Genomic DNA, 19,965 nt, shown 5'->3' on the forward strand with positions numbered 1-19,965 from the left:
AGTAGATAGTATTTTCACCTGACCAATTTTCTGAGAGAACATTTGGTTTGTTCCAGTTACAAAAGATTAGCCTATTATTGTTTTTAAGTGTAATGTTTTCGACCGAAAACTTGATCACTTGTTCTTATTTCACTTCTGATCATTTTAAGACTATGGATTATCCCTTTTTCCAATTGCCATTATGCTCCTGTGCTTTTTACCTGGTTCTAAAACTAGTTTTCTTACAGATATAGTAATTATAGCTCATCAATATCAGAAAACAAGTGCTGCCCAGCTTTGTCATGGGCCTCATTTCTTTTACAATGTGCAGTATATTAAGAGTGTTCATCAAGCTGTGAGAAACTTTAAATTACATTAGAAATAACTTTTTGCTGACTTTGCTTGAAGGCATGTTTTATATACATACAGCTACTACTGCAGTGAAAGCTTCAGATGCAGTTTGTCACTCTCTGCCTCATTACACGTGACAGTTACCGATCGGCACTAAAATGTGGGTTGTAGTCTTCTGTCACTTGATTTTGGTCAAAAATAATAATATAATGACAGTAATATAATATGTCTGACCATATATAAAGACTTTTTTTTTTTTTTTTTGGAGATATGACGATGATATGAACTGTTTTATAATATCAAGGAAATGCAATTACTCTGCCTCCTTGTTTATTTATTTGATATACTTTTACACATATTTGGGAAATGTATTTAATATAATGCATTGCTTGGGCAGAGATGTACAGTTATTGTTAATTATTTATGTGTGTGCCTACCCATGAGGAGGAAGAGCGAAACGGGACTGCCAGTACACGTGTGTGTGTGTGTGTGTGTGTGTGTGTGTGTGTGTGTGTGTGTGTGTGTGTGTGTGTGTGTGTGTATGTATGTGTGTGTTCAAGGAAAAAAGAACTCTGGTTCTATTGTGGTCCTACTCCTAGAACCTTAAAAGGAAATCAGCCACCTTAGTTTACAGGAGTTCAAGGACATGAAAAGGCGGACAGCTTGCACCTGCGAGGCCTTAGAAGGATCTTGAGTCTTGGGAAAGTTACAACGTATGTCAATCAAAAAGATTAGAACCTAACTTTGGCGGTGAACAACAGGAATATAAAAGACTGAAGAGTTGATTGCCTCTTTGGATACTGATACGTCAAAACCCCCGACTCTAAAGCCCAGAGCCGTCTACACCTTTGATTGAAAGCATGATTATTGTACAGAGTATAGACAATACAAAAACTGCCTTCGAGGCTTTGATTTATAGTGTTTTAAGGCTTTGAGCAAGAACATACCAAGGAGAAGTCTTGACAAAATTTTAAGCATTTTATGCTTAGAATTTAGGCCAGACTCGAATCGACTTACTTTACCTAATCTGAGAATAATCAATAATAAGGTTAAAGGTGTTAAGTTCAAAGTACACACCGCATAACAGATGACCGTGTCATGTTCACGTCCTCAGACTCGGATTTATGCGGTTCTATGTCAAAACACCTTTCATGTACATTACTGAAATAAGAATAAACAAAACTATTTCAATAAAATATAATCTTGTGCTCATGTGCTGTCACACAGGAACTACACCATATTACATATAATTTGGTGATAAACCAATTACCAATTAAACCAATCTACAGTTTTTCACTGTATATGGTAAGGTAACTTAAAGTTAACCAATTAACTGAACTGTTTCTGTAAATATTACAAACATTTTACAGTCTATAAGTAGCTCACATTTGGTAGCCAGTACAATATCGTTGCCCTCTTTTCCAGTGCATATACCAAATTCCCTCCCTTGAGATGTGATTGACAGACTAGGTTAGAAGATCATCTGTCTGACTCTGAACTGTTCTTAGACTTACATCTGAGTCTCTCTGAAGCATAAATTGATAGAGGTTTGGTGAGGTCATGTGTAACTGAGCAAATACACACTCCACTTCTCTGATATTGTGCAATGCACTTGTAGATTTGCCTGGTATTGTCTGGACTCTCCAGCCCAGACCAGTGAATAATTAATTCTGCATGGACTGCTCTTTTACTGCCACTTTAATGAATTACTAATATCTAATGTTGCTATTAGAGTCGTCATCTTCCTCAGAGCTGTTCTGTCATCATGTATCTAGTGTGGTGGAATTAAAGTAATAGTCCAGGTTAAATACAAGTTAAGTTTGTAAGCGAGTCAAAATTAATTAACATTATGGCTCAAGTGCTATATAAGTAACTTAAAGGGTCATGAACTGCATTGTCTTTTTGTTTTATAATGTTTCTTGGGGGGCATTTATAATGTTAGTATGATTTTTACATCAAAATTGTCAGAATTTAGAAATAAAAGGCATTTTTATTACCCTGATTTTAGCCCTCTGATTTGAATGCTCTGTTTGAAGGGGCATGTCTGATGTGAGACTTCAGTGTAAACGCCCACTGCTGTGATTGGCTGACATCTTTACTATTACAGCTCTCAAGGTTAACTACTGGTGGAAAGTGTTGATTATAGCACTATACTTAGATCTATAGCATTATATTTAGATAGTGGCATGAAAGGTTGCAGTGATGAGCATGTAGCCCATCACAGACATGTTGAGCGCATGAATGCTGTGATCTCGTCATTGTAACTCAATTTCTGCACTCTCACGGAAGCTTTCATCATAACTAACAGTGCAAACAGAATGTAAATAAGAGATTTGTTGATTATAACTCAGCCACTGATAAACTTTCGCTGTTTGATTGAGAGCTCCAACGATTGTAAAGGGAGCATTCTTTGATCGCTTTCTATATATAATTTAATCAAAGTCTAAATAAGATTATTTTCATCCTACTAAGAGAAACAATGTGAAGTTGACCGTTTAGTCACTGGTTTAATTTACTGACACACAGACAACAAACATCTGACTGTAGCTACATGAATCATTACATATCAGAAATCACTGGTCACAGATCATGCATTAGAATTAACAGTTACTTACATGTTGTGGCATTACTGTCAAGGCCATATCGTAAAAGTCTGTTTGCAAAGCTTGTGCCGAAATTGCGACTGATTTACAAGAGAATTTGCAGTAAGATGTACCAAACAAACAAATAATGCTCAACTGAGACATTCACATTCCTAGCATTAGGACCCTTTAGGTAATATTATTTTTAGTCCAGTTATCTAACGCTCCTCTCTCCTTGTCATCTCACTAACATGCAATGTCGGTCTTTAACCTATAGGCACATTCTATAACCAGTCGTTTTCTGGGCTTGATTACAATAAAAGCTGTTTTTGGACTAACAAGGAAGTTTTCAGTTCTGAAACTTACAGGATATTCTTATAGGATGATTACCTCTTATATGTCAAAAGCTCAAGGATGACCCCTTAACTTGTATTGAACCAGAAATAGTCGTTTAAGGCCACAGTGGAACACATGACTCTTATAGCAAAGTAATGTCAAATCTTCTCATCTTCAAAGTATTGCTCCATGTTGTGAGGTAACAAAGGAAAACTGCTGAGATTGAAGGCATGTCAGTGGTTGATAGATTACTTACAAATTGTAATACGCTACTTATTTCAAATTACATGACACAATTTTTTAAAGAGTAATGTAATCTATTACATTACACATTTTAGGTAATATAATTGGACTGTACTTTTTTTATTTATTTTATGGCGCTTGACTCGGTTAGCTTTTCCACTGCAGTTTAGTACTGCTTAAATGTGGGTGGGATTATAGACTGATCGTTATAGTTGTGGCATCTCTATTGCCGTGGCGTCATCGTAAACGCATCACAAACAAATGCACAACACAGGAGCAATGGAACATATCGATGGAATGGTGTTCTTGATTCTCGGCATGTGGATGTTTTTCACTGCAAGATGAAGAAGTTTGTTTGTTTGGGTTTGGTGTCTAGTGTCGCAAATCCAATAACGATGGTAGTGACTATTCTCTCTGACCAATCAGTGATCTGTTTGTCACATTTTAGTATGTCATTAGATTACTTTTGACCTAACCCATTTATCACATTGATTTGAATAGCATAATTTTGTACCATATTGACATAAAAGTACAAAGATAAAGAAAATATATTGCCGTTTTTATCAACAACATGAAGAGTATTAAACATTACGTTACTGTACATTAGGATTTCGAAAACTGGTTTTGGTGAAGTAATTGGAGGGGGTCTGTAAGTTGATTAAAGTCTGCGTGAACCGGAAGATGCAAACGACTTTTCTCCAGTGTTGTGACGTATTTCCCAGTGAAAGGGAATATTGAACAGAGGGCAGGGTTTTACTCTAGCGCTCCTCCTCTCCATCTCTCGCTCATAACAGACTAACGGTTTGAGGGGAGTGGTTAGGCGTTTCCCAACCCAAGTCCTCAAACCTACGTCATCGGAGAAGGTCCTCCAATGCAGAGGGGAGGGGCATTTTCAGATTTTGATTAAAGATTACGAAGCCAAAACATTTTTTTGTGTGGATTGACTTGCATGGATGAATTGTTCACCACAAAACGATCAATCTAGGCAAACAAAGTAAATATGGTCAATTTTGATTTCATGTGGACTTTAAAGCTGATAATGAATTAAATCATAAAAAAATCTTATTTAAAACAAAAACAATACAAATTAAAGCTGCAAGCAGCATTTATCGGGGTTCAAGCAGTTAAGGCCTTTAAGGCCTTTAAGCACAAAAACATCAAAAGACATCAAGTTTTATTTAGCAAGCATGTAACCACTGACATCATAGATGGAAAATACCATGTTTTATCATGATTTATCATGATATACCACATTCTAGCATGATTTACCATAGTTTATCATGATTTACCATGGTTTACCATGATTTACCTTGTTCTAGCATAGTTTACCATGAATTAATCTCAGTTTACCTTGATTTACCATGTTCTAGCATGATTTACCATGATATACCACATTCTAGCATGATTTATCATAGTTTATCTTGATTTACCATGGTTTACCATGATTTACCCTGTTCTAGCATAGTTTACCATAAATTTATCTTAGTTTACCTTGATTTACCATGTTCTAGCATGATTTACCATGATATACCACATTCTAGCATGATTTACCATAGTTTATCTTGATTTACCATGGTTTACCATGATTTACCCGGTTCTAGCATAGTTTACCATGAATTTATCTTAGTTTACCTTGATTTACCATGTTCTAGCATGATTTACCATGATATACCACATTCTAGCATGATTTACCATGGTTTACCATGATTTACCCTGTTCTAGCATAATTTACCATGAATTTATCTTAGTTTACCTTGATTTACCATGTTCTAGCATGATTTACCATAGTTTATCTTGATTTACCACGGTTTACCATGATTTACCTTGTTCTAGCATAGTTTACCATGAATTTATCAATTATGTGAAGTGTCAGTGCAAATGAAGTGATAAACACTGACAAAATATGATTGTGTTATAATAGTTATTGTTTTATAAGTGATTTGCACAAAGCACATGTGAAAAGACTTCATAAGTAGAATGGCCAGCAGAGGGCACTAGAAGACCACTTATTGGCTCAGTTTCACTTTAAATTTCATTATTTTTACCAGTTTTCTGCACTAAAGCAAACCAGTTTTTCCATGTTAACTCAATAATGCATGCTTACACACACACACACACACACACACACACACACACACACACACACACACACACACACACACACACACACACACACACAAAGACAAATGTTGTTGTTGTTTTTTCAATGCTATTGGGATATGTCATAATGAAAATATATTTGAATGGTCTATAAACATTTCACAAAGTCTTTGTAAGCTATTAATCAGAAGATTCAGAATTTATTCAGAAACCTAAGACTACACACACATGTTGTAGATACAGACATTTGAACTATCTGATGTAATCAAACTGTCAATACTTATACTTTAACAGGTGGATTTTGACTAAATGTAATTGTAAATGTTAAAATAGTGCTTTTATACAGTCTAAATATAAATTATAGAACAATATGACAAAATTACTATTTTAAACAGCAGAGGGCAGTAAAATACCACTTATTGGCTTAATATGCTATTATATTCATATCATTTTCACCTTTTTAACTATTATAGAGGCAAATTTTGTCCGATCGGTCTGAAAATTCTCATGCATGTTCAGAGTGATATTTCACTGGCTTTTTAAGAAGGTCTGAGTCATTCATTAAAGAGATATAGGCTTTCGGGGACACTCGGTAAAGGCTACATTTTGAAGTGAACCTATTATAGCTATCCAAATAAAGTAGTTAAACTTTTTCTGACAATTATTGATCTAGTGAGTCCAGAGAATTGTATTGCACTAGTTTTGAACATTATGATATGAAAATTATATGATCAGAGATGGAAAAGACCATTTACAGCCAATACAGGCAGTTTACCATAGGAAATATATGGTTTTAAAGCCTTTTAACAGATATAGCGCCACCTTTGGTCCGATCTCCATAAAATGTTGCATGCTTGTTATTGATGTTATGTCACATATGCTCACCAAGTTTTGTGAAGTTCTAAGTTTTCATTTAGGATTTATAGGCTTTTAAGTGTATTTTGCCACGCCCATTTTATAAATGACCCTATTACAGCCATACAAATGCAAAAGTTTAACTTTTTTTTGATAATTATTTATCTAAAGAGTCCAGAGAATTGTCCTAGACTGGTCTGGTTCCGATCGGGCGAAAAACCAGGGACTAGTTCGCAAAAGTAGGTTTTTAACATATTCATGAATATTTAATGAATGGTTTGATTGACAGCAATGGTTCTAGAGGCAAAATTGTTCAAGATGAGCAGATCTATCAAATGATATGCATTCTGTGACGATAAGTGTAACACCACGTGATTACAGAGCCATAAAACTCGTTAGCGCCAACTAGTGGCCGATTTCTTTCAAAATTCTTACAGACCTTTAGGGCCATGAGTCGAACATGCCCATCAAGTTTCGTTCCGATCGGCCTCCGTTAACCTGGTCTAATAGGTGCTCAAATTTCATTGGCCGATGGCGGCCATGTTTTTCGAGATACGCCAATGTCCTCATAGACATACATGGCACCTTGGACCAAGACACTGCATACCAATTTTCAAGTCAATCGGACTAACGGTCAGGTGGTTATAGCCTGTTTTATGTTTTTTTCAAGTTATAGCGCCACCATGTGGCCAATCGCCGCGGTTGTTTTACTGTGACCTCAGATTGACCTCTTACATATGTGTACCAAGTTTGGTGAAGATACCTCATTTACTTCTGGAGTTATAGCCATTTTAGTAAAATAGGCCCCTCCCACAATGTACGTTTTGGCGCCCCTTAGCGACCAGGAATCGAAATTTTGACTTTTTTTCGATAATTATTGATAATCAGACTCCAGAGAACATTTCTGCACTGGTTTGTTTCCGATCGGGCGAAAAACCACGGACTAGTTCGCAAAAGTAGTTTTTTGACAAAATTCTAAATGGCGGAAAAATTTGCATACCAGAAATGAAATCGGAGATATACGTTTTGTTTGCCATGAGGTCATGATTACATTGATATAAGACACTTGAGTCTATGACATACAGTCTAGGAGTTATGAGCAGTTTCGCGCTTTTGGTCACTGTAGCGCCACCTATGGGCCGATTTGGCTAAGTCCGTGTTTCTGAGTAGCGAGCAATACTACTACCATTTGAAGCAGCATTTATCGGGGTTCAAGCAGTTAAGGCCTTTAAGGCCTTTAAGCACACAAGCATCAAAAGACATTACGTTTTATTTAGCAAGCATTTAACAACTGCCATCATAGATTAAAAAAAGTAAATTTACAGCCAATACAGGCAGTTTACCATAGGAAATATATGGTTTTAAAGCGTTTTTACAGTTATAGCACCTTTTTGCCTGAGTCTTCTTACAGTCTTGCCTGATCTCCACCACTTTTATTAGTAGTACTCAAAGTGTGCCCATATATATGTGTCAAATTTGTTGTAAATATGTAATTTTGATAAGGAGTTTTGACAATTATATTCAGTGGCGTAACGAGCCAACACCGGGCCCTTAAATAGGATTATCAAGGCGGGCCCCTTGATGACGCAATTGATGACATTGATGGCGCAATGTCCGCGAGTAGGCTACCATGAATAGGGCAGGATATGATCATACACAGCATATAAGAGATGAGATGACTAACAAAATCAGGAGGAGCTTACACTCACCAAAAACAAAAACAAACAAAAAAAAAACACTGGTGACAGTGCACCATAACACATTGTTAGGCCTAGGTCCAAATACATAAAAAAGATGCTCTTACATTATAGCAGGATTTTCCGGGCTTTCCTATGTGCAACTGCAAAGTTGTCGATTAGATCAGGATTGTCCGCACGGGCATTCTCAATTGACCCTTCGCAGGGAGCTTGATTGACAGGCGATCTGACTAATCATAATCCGCCATTTTGTCCCACAAAGCAGTCAGGAGAGTTAGTAGATTAACTTTGGAGGATTTAAATTTGAAAAACAAAGTGTACTGACGTCTTAGCACTTTAAAACAACATTCCTTTTATGTTCATTCATGTTTATTTTAATGCTATAAATTAACTAGAAGGAAGAGATGATCGGTTCACGAGCAGCTTTAACTGAGCCTTGAGTCTACAGCGATCTGTCAGACACATTAAAGAGTCACAAAACGGTATTAATTGTTTAAATGTCTCTAAAAAATAACTACATTTGAAAGGTGAGACTTTTGGCACTTTTCCATTACCAGTACCAACTCGACTCGGCTCGCTTTTCGCTCCGTTTTCCATTGCAGATAGTACCTCCACAATAGTACCTGGTCGTCATAGCGACGCCGCAGGAAACTGCCGTGACTTAATCTTCTACGCAAGATACATCCGCTGCCACACACAATGGACAATGGAGGAAATCGAGTGTATGCTGTTTTTGGATGTTTTTGTTTTTGCTGTTTTTTATTCAAGATACTCCGTCTGGCGCGTGCAATGATGACGCAGTGAATAGTGGCGATTCTCTCTGACCAATCAGCAGTCTGCCGTGTTTTCACGTCACATTTTAGTATCGCCTCAGCTTGCCCCAGCTCGCTTAGAACCTCGCCGGAGGTGGTACGAAAAAAAGTACCTGGAAGCAGGTACAGGTACAACTTTTACACAGTGAAAAACCAAACAAAGCCGAGTCAAGTCGAGCCGAGCCGAGCCGAGGCGAGCTGGTACTGTGTAGTGGAAAAGAGCCATTTGTTTCATATCAAAAGTACTTGTCTGTCAGCGCGCAGTCTCCTCTCTGATCCGCAATGTATTTTTCACTGCGTGAGAACTTGGTGTGGTGTGAGAGTGGCGTCGCTTGTCAGACATAGCAACAGTAACTAAAGTGGGCGGGTCTTTGCGAATGGTCATTGACAGTATGGACGGGGATTCGCCAGTCCCAATTCAAAACAAATTTCATGACAATCCATCACTGTTTGTTTCAAACATGTGAGAGTATCAAAATGATCCATGGGTGAAATTGATTGGATTTAATTCATTTTTTTGTCAGTTCCTATCATAATTTTAACATTTTGGCGTTATTGTTTAGCTATTTACCTATGTTTTCAAATTTCCTTTGTTTTTTTTGTTGTTGCCTCGATCGGACTAACGGCTTTGAAGATAAACACAATTTTTTAAAGCTCTAAATGACACTTACAAAAACCATAAGGCGAAACCTGGCATGTTTGGTATTGTTGGATTCGGCAAGGATTCAGGAGTCTTAGGAGGTCACTCCTGTGAAAAAACACTGGCTTGAAACTTCTAAGGCTCCTTCAAGGCATTGTGCCAATGACATATACTGAGTTTTTTGAGATACACCAATGTTCTCATAGACTATAATGGCACCCTGGACAAAGACACTACGTGCCAATTTTCAGTAGACTAACAGTTGGGTGCGCTTATAGCTATTTCCATGATTTTTTTCACTGTTATAGCACCACCAAGTGGCCAATTGTCACGATTTTTTTCATGTCAACTCAGATTGAGCTTATGACCATGTGTCCCAAGTTTAGTGAAAATATCTCTTTCCGCTCACAAGTTATAACCATTTTATAGTGCCACCAAGTGGCCAATTGTCATGATTTTTTTTTCACTGACCTCAGAATGAGCTCATGAACATGTGTCCCAAGTTTTGCGAAAATATCTCTTTCCGTTCACAAGTTATAACCGTTTTATAGTGCCACCAAGTGGCCAATTGTTGCGATTTTTTTCAAGTGATCTCAGGTTGAGCTCAGGAAGATGTATCCCAAGTTTAGCAAAAAAATCTCTTTCCGTTCACAATTTATAACCGTTTTAGTAAAAGTGGCCCTGGTTCCATCAAATATTTTGGTTCCCCTTATCGATCGTTAATTGAAATTTTGAATTTTTTGGATGATTATTGATTGTCAGACTCCAGAGAATATTCTTGCAGTGGTTTGGTTCCGATCGGGCCAAAAACCTAGGAGAAATTTGCAAAAATAGGTTTTTCAAAAAAATGCAATTTATTCGAAATTGGCGCCGAAGGGCGAGCAAATCGGAGATAGCCATTTTGTCCGCCTTGAGCCAAGGATTCCAACGATATAAGACACTTGATCCTGGGACAAACGCTCTAAGAGTGATGAGCGGTTTTGAACTTTTGGTTGCTGTAGGGTCAATCGGGGTCATACTCTGATAGGTTGTCCCCAAATTGAGGCCTACCATCTGGCCAGGTTTCAAGTCTCTAGGCCTTACGGTTTGTCCTGCGCGATGCGTTTTACAAATCCTTACAATTACAATAGGGTTTCAGCATTTCATGCTTGAACCCCTAATAAGAATGAAGGCTTTATGCCAGTTATAGCGCCACCTATGGTCCGATCTCCATGAAACTCTGCATGCTTCCTCACCATGTTCTGACACATATGCTCATCAATTTTTGTGAAGTTCTGAGTTTTCCTTTGGGATTTATAGGCTTTTGAGTGTATTTTGCCACGCCCCTTTTCTAAATGACCCTGTTACAGCCACCCAAATGCCAAAGTTCCACTTTTTTTTGATAATTATTGATCTAGAGAGTCCAGAGAATTGTCCTAGACTGGTTTGGTTCCGATCGGGCGAAAAACCAGGGACTAGTTCGCAAAAGTAGGTTTTGGACAAAATTCGACATAGCAGAAAATTTTTCCTGCCTAAATCAAAATCGGAGATAGCCATTTTGTCCGCCTTGAGCCAAGGATTCCAACGATATAAGACACTTGATCCTGGGACAAACGGTCTAAGAGTGATGAGCGGTTTTGAACTTTTGGTTGCTGTAGCGCCACCTATGGGCCATTCGGGGTCATACTCTGATAGGTTGTCCCCAAATTGAGGCCTACCATCTGGCCAGGTTTCACGTCTCTAGGCCTTACGGTTTGGCCTGCACGGTGCGTTTTACGAATCCTTACAATTACAATAGGGTTTCAGCATTTCATGCTTGAACCCCTAAAAATCAGGACAATTACAATAGGGTTTCAGCACTTCGTGCTTGAACCCCTAAAAATCCTTACAATTACAATAGGGTTTCAGCACTTCGTGCTTGAACCCCTAATAAAACACTATAACACAAAAATAAAACACAAAAAAGTGTGACTATATGACCGTTACCCGACATGGAATCTGATTTCGTAATCCAGATTACATATAATCAGTTACAGCTAACAACGAACAACCTACAACTAACCAGCACTGTTAAGAGCCTCTATTGGCTCCTCCTTTGACCTTAAAATAAAATCATGGCTGAACAGAAGAATTCTGTCAATATCCAAAAAGGACTGCATTGTTCTGCAAAGGCATTCAAACTGTGGGTTGGTCTTAGTGTGTTTGCGTCTGTGAAAGTGTGAAATGTATGTGTGTGTCAGTGAGGGCCAAGTTTAATTATGGCTCTCACAAGCTCACAGTTCCCCTCTTCAATCTGCTCCAGCTGGCCCTCAAATGAGACACTGACGAGTAAGGCCTGCTGTGAGTGTGCGATAGAGAGCGAATCAGAGAGTGAGATAGAAACACTTCCATCCTGCCATGAAAAGAAGATATTGTACATAAGCACTTGCTACTTTTCTCATTGGATTGCTAAAGAGAACCAATATTTATCCAGGACTTATTTTGATGGTGTCAAGTATTCGTCAGTGTAACTGTATTCATATTATATGTCGAATAATGTCTAGGAACAGTCTACAAGCACAGAGTTCTGTCAGATATATTACATGAAATGAAAGGCAAATGACAAAAAAATCTGCTATTTAGTGTTTGTGTTATTTAGTGTTTTGCGACCTTGAATATATATTACCATTCAAAAGTTAAGGAGCAGTATGATTCTTTTTTTTTTTCAGCAAGGATGCATGAAACTGATCTGGTTTTAGTTTAGAGTCCAATTCTCATTATTAACTAACTATTAACTATCTTTTGCCTTAATAAACTCCTAATTTCTGCTTATTAATAGTTAGTAAGATGTTAAGATTAGGTATTGGGTAGGATTAAGGGATGTAGAATATGGTCATGCAGAATATAAGGCATTAATATCTGCTTTATAAGTACTAATAAACAGCCAATATCCTAGTAATATGCATGCTAATAAGAAACTAGTTAATAGTGAGAATTGGCCCCTAAACTAACGGTTTACCAATTGATCAAAAGGGACAGGATTTTTGTAACAATGCCAGTCTTTACTATTTCAAATTAACTTGAAATGGTAAAAAATTCTGAAATTTCTTTTAAACTTTTTATTCAGTATGTTATTGAGCACCAAATCAGCATATTAAAATGATTTCTCAAGGATCATGTGACACTGAAGACTGGAATAATGATGTTAATTTCTTTCTTTTTTTTTTTTTTTCATAGCAAGAATAAATTACACATTAAAATCTAGTACAATAGAAAACGGTTATTTTAAATTACAATATTAATGTTTTACTGTATTTTATTAATGGAACCTTGGTGTGCACAAGATACTTCTTTAAAAAAATTAAGTAACACCAAAGGTTTGCCATGATAAAATTTGCATTGGTTTTCCCATTCAAAATGAATCAATCACATTTATAGAAAGATAAATGAACTGTCATTTTAGATGACTTAATGAGAAAAGTAACATAAGAGAAAATGACATAGAGATCAATGAGATTTTTAAAGCAAAAAACAAAACCAAAACCCACAATAAATACAGTTTATTTATAAAGTTATAAATAAAGTTACTCTAAGATTCTACTGTATGTAGATAGAGATCAGCAAAGGTATTACTGCGCAAACATGGTTTGCGAGGAAACTTCCTGTGTCCTCATTAACAAAATGGCTCAAAAAGATAGTGTATTTTTGAAATTCAAAAAATGCGCAAGTTTTTCTGTGATGGGTAGGTTTAGGTGTACGGTTAGTGTTAGGGGATAGAATATACAGTTGGTACAGTATTAAAAACCATTACGCCTATGGAGAGTCTCCATAAACCGTGTGTGTGTGTGTGTGTGTGTGTGTGTGTGTGTGTGTGTGTGTGTGTGTTTTGTACTGCATTGTTACCTTTTAATCATAATTCAGGATCAAACATCCACTTCCGATTGAAGTGAAAGATCAGAGCATGCCATCAGTCACCAAGGAAACCAAAGGGTAGTTACAAGATCGATGCAGGAATAAAATGATACATGTATCATACATGTCTACTCATACTGATACACAAGATACAACATATAGAAAACACAAGTAAGAGATCTTACTAACACACTATAGAACACACTATATAACAATCACACTTTCCATTCCAAAAAATTGAGCCGCAAAATGGGTCATTGGGAAGTCATATATCATATATATCATAATATCATATATTGATCACCAAGAGCATATATTGACCGCCTACTCTACGTTTACATATTCAGGGTCCTATCTCACACCCGGCGCAATTCAACGCCAATTCGATGCAAGTGTTTTTTGCTAGTTACAATCCGACGCAGTTATCATTTTCACGTCCTGCGCCAATTTGTTTAAATATCAAACGCATTTGCGCCCATGGGCGTGCTAGTCTGAAAACGAGGTGTGTTCTGGCGCATTTTTGGCACGTTGCTATTTTGAGGCAACAGAAATAAATTGCGCCATTGACCAACCGAAACCTGGTCTAAAGTCAATGGCGCAATATTATTTTATTTTTTTATTTAAAGAGCGCGTTAGGAATGTGCGCCTATAGGCGGGTCCACAACGCGCATACACTCTGCTTATTAAACACACAGCAGCACAAAAACATGCCAAATATTTCAAATAAAAGGATTACAATGTAAAAGATTATTATTGTGTACATAAAGATATGGTGGAATCCGGCTTGTCCCATAGATGGTCTGCTTGCGCACTTTTACCTCGCGCACGAGCAGTTCCATTTGCGCTCTGGAGACACGTTCGGTCTTTCCACTATCAAATTCCGTCATGTAAATAACGAATCTGCCATGGCGCGAGCGCAACTGGCATTTAAAGGGAATGGGAGATGAGACTTTGATTGGTTTAACGCACGCAAATCCCAAAACACACCCATTACTTAAAAAATACCCATTACCTATAATTTAAAAATAATGGAATTGTTGGATAAATACCCCTTTAACTCACTGTAAATGTATGAAACATACTGACCTTTCTTTTTCTTTTAAGTTTTGATGGCACTACGTACAAAGTTCTCATTTTATCTCTGAACTGATTTATAATTACACACTATTATTTTGCAACACTTTTGATGTTTAATAAGATGCTTGTTTCTTTTTATCTTTCGTAGGGATCCATCACTCCCTCCCTTCGTCCCCATACACCACAGAGCCCAAAGGTCACAGGTTACCACCCTCAGGGACGTTATCATCAGAATTCTTGAATCAGGGTGGTTCTTCAAAGATCCTCCTGTTACTCTGCAATGTTGCTGGATCTGGCCAAGAAGCTACAAGGTGACTAAGCACTACTTCACTATCTTAAACCTAATATTACAGAAGGACCCCTTTAAGGGTTTCCCAACCTTTTTGCCAACTGAACCCCAAATTGTTTGCTTGAAAACCTCCCTGAAATTTGAATGTTCTAACCCCTTTGATGGATAGTTAAATGGAGCTTAAATGTTTATAATTTACAGTTGTGGTCAGAATTAATTAACGGCACCCCTGGCAAATATGGTCAATGATGGCTGTAAAAAATAAATCTGCTTTGTTTATCCTTTTGATCTTTCGTTCAAACAAAATTATAAAAAAATCTAACCTTTTATTGAAGCAAAAAAATATTGAAAGTGGGGGGGAAATTGCATTATGAAATAAATGTTTTTCTCCAAAACACGTTGGCCACAGTTATTGGCACCTCTAGAATTTTTTATGAGTAAAATATCTCTGAAGTATATTTCCGTTAATATTTACTTCTTTTTTTTTTTAGCACACCAGGGTGACTAGGAACATGAAATTGTTTAGCTATGGCTTCGTGTTTCACAGGAGTTTAAATATGAGGAAAAACAAAGGCCAAATTCCCTTAATCATTCATCACAATGAGTAAAACCAAAGAATATAGTTCTGATGTGCATCAAAAGATTGTTGAGCAATACGAAAAAGAAAGTGGCTGTAAGAAAATAGCTAAAGAATTGAAAATCCCCATTTCCACCATCAGGGCAATAATTAAGAAGTTCCAATCAACTAAAGATGTTATGAATCTGCCTGGAAGGTGTATAGACGTGTTGTCTTAATGCACGGTGAGGAGGAAAGTTTGAGTGGCCAAAGACTCTCCAAGAATCACAGATGGAGAATTGCAGAGATTAGTTGAGTCTTGGGGTCGGAAAGCCTAAAAAAACAACCCCTACATCACCACATGTTGTTTGGGAGGGTTTCAAGAAAAATCCTCCTCACTCATCCAAAAACAAACTCCAGCATATTCAGTTGTCAGAACCGACTAGAACTTCAAACGGGACTGGTTTCTGTGGTCAGATGAAACTTTCTTTAAAAAAAACTTTTTTGGTGCAAACAGGGATAAAAAGTACACCATGCCCACGTTTTAATATACCACTGGATCTTTAATGTTGTGGGCCTATTTTTAGTTTTATATGTAACATTAGATTTTACTGTTTTAGAAATTTAAAGATATACATTAATTTTGTTAAGAAAATGTAATTCATTCATTAAGTGTTTGCAATAACAAAATGTGAAGCGGATGGGTGTAAGGCTGCAGCATTCAGTCATTTGCTATAGTTGTTTGTTCCTGCAGAAATATTATCATGTGATTAAAAGACCATTTAAAATCCATGTATATATTTATCATTTTAAAGATCCAATATCCCAAACGTGCGAGTCGAGTGATTCATTGGAAATTAATTTTAGACCTACTGGTACAAGAGACATTTCTAGATTCACAAGGACATTAATTCATACAAGTCAGATCAGTCAGCGCTGTCAGAATCAATAATCCAAGGAAGTAAACTGCAGCGCAGGAATCGTCTTACATGCTCCAACTACAGATGCGCTGTAGGAGTGCACTCTGGGGAGTGCTGCATCTGGCAGTCTTTGTCCCTAACCTCCAGCTGTCAATCAAAGTATCGCTCCCTCACCCGTGGACACAGGGCAATGGGTGGAAACAGATGACAGGTATTCCCCTGGAACACCTACAAATGCCAGGATGACATTTTAGAGAGAGAGAGAGAGAGAGAGAGAGAGAGAGAGAGAGAGAGAGAGAGAGAGAGAGAGAGAGAGATGCACCTTAATGGCAGATGCCTCCAAGCCTCTGGCCCACATTTGATAGTGAAGTTGCCTTTCTGGTTCAACAATTGCAACAAAATATAAGGGTTATATCAAAAAGTAAGTTCATATTTTCTATGTGAGAGGTGAATTGTGTAACTTTTGCAATGTTAATTTGATCCTGTCCTAACTTAATGTGCAGAGACAAGTTTGCTTGACTCAACTAATGTCACTTAGGAGCAGGACTACCTGTAATATCTGATTACTGGGGAAGTGACTATTTTAGTTCTTGGGAAATCTTATTTTTTGTGTGTGGTGCAGCAGTTTGGCTAGCCAGACTAAACGACAAACCACACTGCAGCTTATTCTGGCCAATAACTGTCCATTTCGACAGGAAGTAATGGTCTGAACGACATACAGTATAAAGCAAGAGACCACAGTAAGCAAGAGGGCACAGCAATCTCTACCAATGTTTATACAGAAACACTTGGAAAAATAATGGAAATATTTTATAGACTCAGGTTCTACGGACTATCTAGTTAACTTAATGCTTAATAAATTGCTTCAAACTAAACTCTGAATATCTTTCAAAGATTTGATGTTGCTAACCTGGCAAACTCTGGCAAATCCAGTGATTATTTCATCCTCAACAAGCAATCATGACTTAATAAATGCGGTGTTGCCTTTGTAATGTTCAGGGAGGGAAGAGTGAGGCAAGGATATATTGCAGCAGTAGTTTATTTCAAACAAGAAGATAATCCAAATTGCGGAGATGACAGTTTAGTTTAACCAAGGCAATAACTGATAAACTAGATAGCTATATACAGGGGTAAATGAGGAACTAAACAAGACACAGGTGAACATAATCAGAAATCATGAAAACCATAATTGGTAACTATGGAAACAAACTCAAACACAGGAAGAGAAAACCGAAGCAATGCAACAGAAATATCTTTCAGAATAAGAGTCTTAAACAGGTATAACATGACATCTTTACTATTGTAATGTCAACCAATCAGATTAGAGCTTACCGGATTGAGAAAGTGCATATTTATATAGTCAGATCATCTTAGGCCCCGTCCACACTACTGTGTTTTCGTTTAAAAACGGAGACCTTTTGCTACGTTTGCACCTCCCGTCCACACTAAAACGGCAAAAACGGAGAAGTTTAGAAACGCTGCCGACCCGTTTTTCGTTTTGAATCTCCAGAGGGCGTTTTAGTCTGGACGGGTCAAAACGGAGGACTTTAGAAATGATGACGTAGTAGAGGCTCACGCTCGGCTCTATGATTGGGTGTCATCAGTCATGGCGTATATCTTTGCTAGCAGCTGTTGTGCAAGTAAATTCTGCATTTTACAATGCTATAACTGCCTACATGCGCCGGAGACAAGCTATTATTCGAGCGATCTGTGACAATTCCCGCGTGCAGCGGCGGTATCGACCGTACATGGAGCGTCGGTTTTGGGTTAACCCGGGAAGAACCAGCGCATGGTGGGATAATTTTATCAATTAAGTTGTGTTTACACCGGCACGCGTATACCCAGTGTTGGTGAATGGTCACGTGATCCGCGTTTTCAGTCGTTTTAATGTGGACGGAGATCAATTCTAATACGCAGCTAAAACGCTGGTGTGGATGGAGATCGTATTCGTTTTAATTCTCCGTTTCTAAACTAAAACGCAGTAGTGTGGATGGGGCCTTAGAGTAGTGATGCAGGGAAAAATAAATAAGTCTTACTGTAGGTCTACACAAAATTGTGCTATCACTCATTTTGACTTGCTTTCTTTCTCCAGGTTTGGGCCTCCGTTCCTGATGAGAGTAGAAAGGACTCTTTCTTGGGATCATTTGCGACAGAGTGTCTGCAATAAGCTTTACTTATTTCAAAAAAATACGATCGTAAAGGTGAGTGTGAGCTGATCATGGATTACTACTCTCAGGTTTTGATGTTAGCGCCATGTTCTGTGGTTAGAGCTAGCTAATTATGGGATATTGAATTTCTTTATTATGACAGAAGCCTCTCGATAATTATGACACCGCTCTCCCTGCAAGCTTAAATGTTCAGATGAGGGAAGGATAATCACAGACCAATTAGTTGAATATAGGAGATGAGGAGAAAGAGAAATGGTCATGTGTACAGTACACACCTGTTGGACTTACTGACTGAATATGAACAAATGTGTTAATTATTATTCATCGGTCATTACCTTTTAGATACATCCTGAAGCGCTATGTTATTTCCTTATAAGTTTAAATATGCAGGAATGTGACCATAAATGGTCATGTGCCAACACTGTGCTGCCCTCACTGTTGTATCCGTTTTCCCAAAAAAGAGATTCTTGTTTAACATTCATGAAGTTTGTCATAAAGTCAGTGAATAATCTTGAATTAAAATTCAAAATATATTTTGAATTACTATAGTATATTTAACTTACAGCTTCAGTCATATCATTTAAATGCCATAGATGCCACTGTTTTGTAACACCAGTCTTGTTCATTACAATTATTTGTTCTTACAGTATTAGACCCATTAGATTGTTTAGGAGTCTTTTAGAACATGTTTCAGAAAATTAATGAGATAGAAAGACACAAGAGATCTTACATTGTGTTCTAAGTGCTTCAGTACAACAAATTGGCCAGTACTGCAGAGCAGAGTTGTATTGTTTTAACGTCTTCTCGGGATAATAAATTAAAGGACCAATATAAACTCACCTCCTCAAACAAAAGACTGCTGCCGTTTTCATCTGTTCATTGGTTCCCATTAAATCTTTAATTTATCACTCTGTGCGCTTGAGTGCAGCTCCATTTTGTTCTATTTATGCTTAAAATCCTGATGTTCCTCTCTTCCTCAGTTCCACTATGCTACTGTCATTCCCAGAGAAAAGAATAAACAAATGCCATTTTTCCATCCTCTTTTAATGCATTAGTTCACTCAAAAAAATGTATATTATCAAGAGAAATTCATTATTATTTTCAGTGATGCCAGAAAGTTTGTGAATTAAGAATTTTCCATATTGCTGTAAACATTTGATCTTCAAAAGGATCATATCTTATTCTAAATCCTGTTGTCATGAAAATGAAATGTTGTCACTTACAGTATATACTTGTATGTGAACCTTTAGGATTATCAGATATTTGAAAAAGGTCATTGGAATAAGGTAATTAATGGGATAACATTGGCCCTGGTCAACTGAACAAAGGTAAACCTGGAGTTGAAAAGAGTTAGTTCACCCAAAAAAAAAATATATTTCTGTCATTTTCTCAGTCTCATGTTGTTCCAAACCCATAAGACTTCATCTTCAAAACACAAATGAAGATATTTTTAATGAAACTTTCCCTCAATTCAGTCTTCAAAAAGTTAA

At 37.3% G+C, this 19,965-nt stretch overlaps 1 protein-coding gene across 2 annotated transcripts in view; it reads left to right on the forward strand.

Moving 5' to 3' along the window:
* Positions 1-19,965, forward strand: part of usp43a (ubiquitin specific peptidase 43a) — a 113,758-nt gene that overhangs the window by 79,166 nt on the left and 14,627 nt on the right. For both annotated transcript variants that reach the window (XM_079883217.1, XM_079883218.1), the window contains exons 7-8: positions 14,691-14,853; positions 18,400-18,508. In XM_079883217.1, the coding sequence (XP_079739343.1) occupies positions 14,691-14,853; positions 18,400-18,508 (272 nt within the window). The remainder of the gene's footprint in view (positions 1-14,690; positions 14,854-18,399; positions 18,509-19,965) is intronic.

This window comes from Squalius cephalus (assembly GCF_949319135.1).
Source record: "Squalius cephalus genome assembly, chromosome: 10".
Classification (NCBI taxonomy): Eukaryota; Metazoa; Chordata; class Actinopteri; order Cypriniformes; family Leuciscidae; genus Squalius; species Squalius cephalus.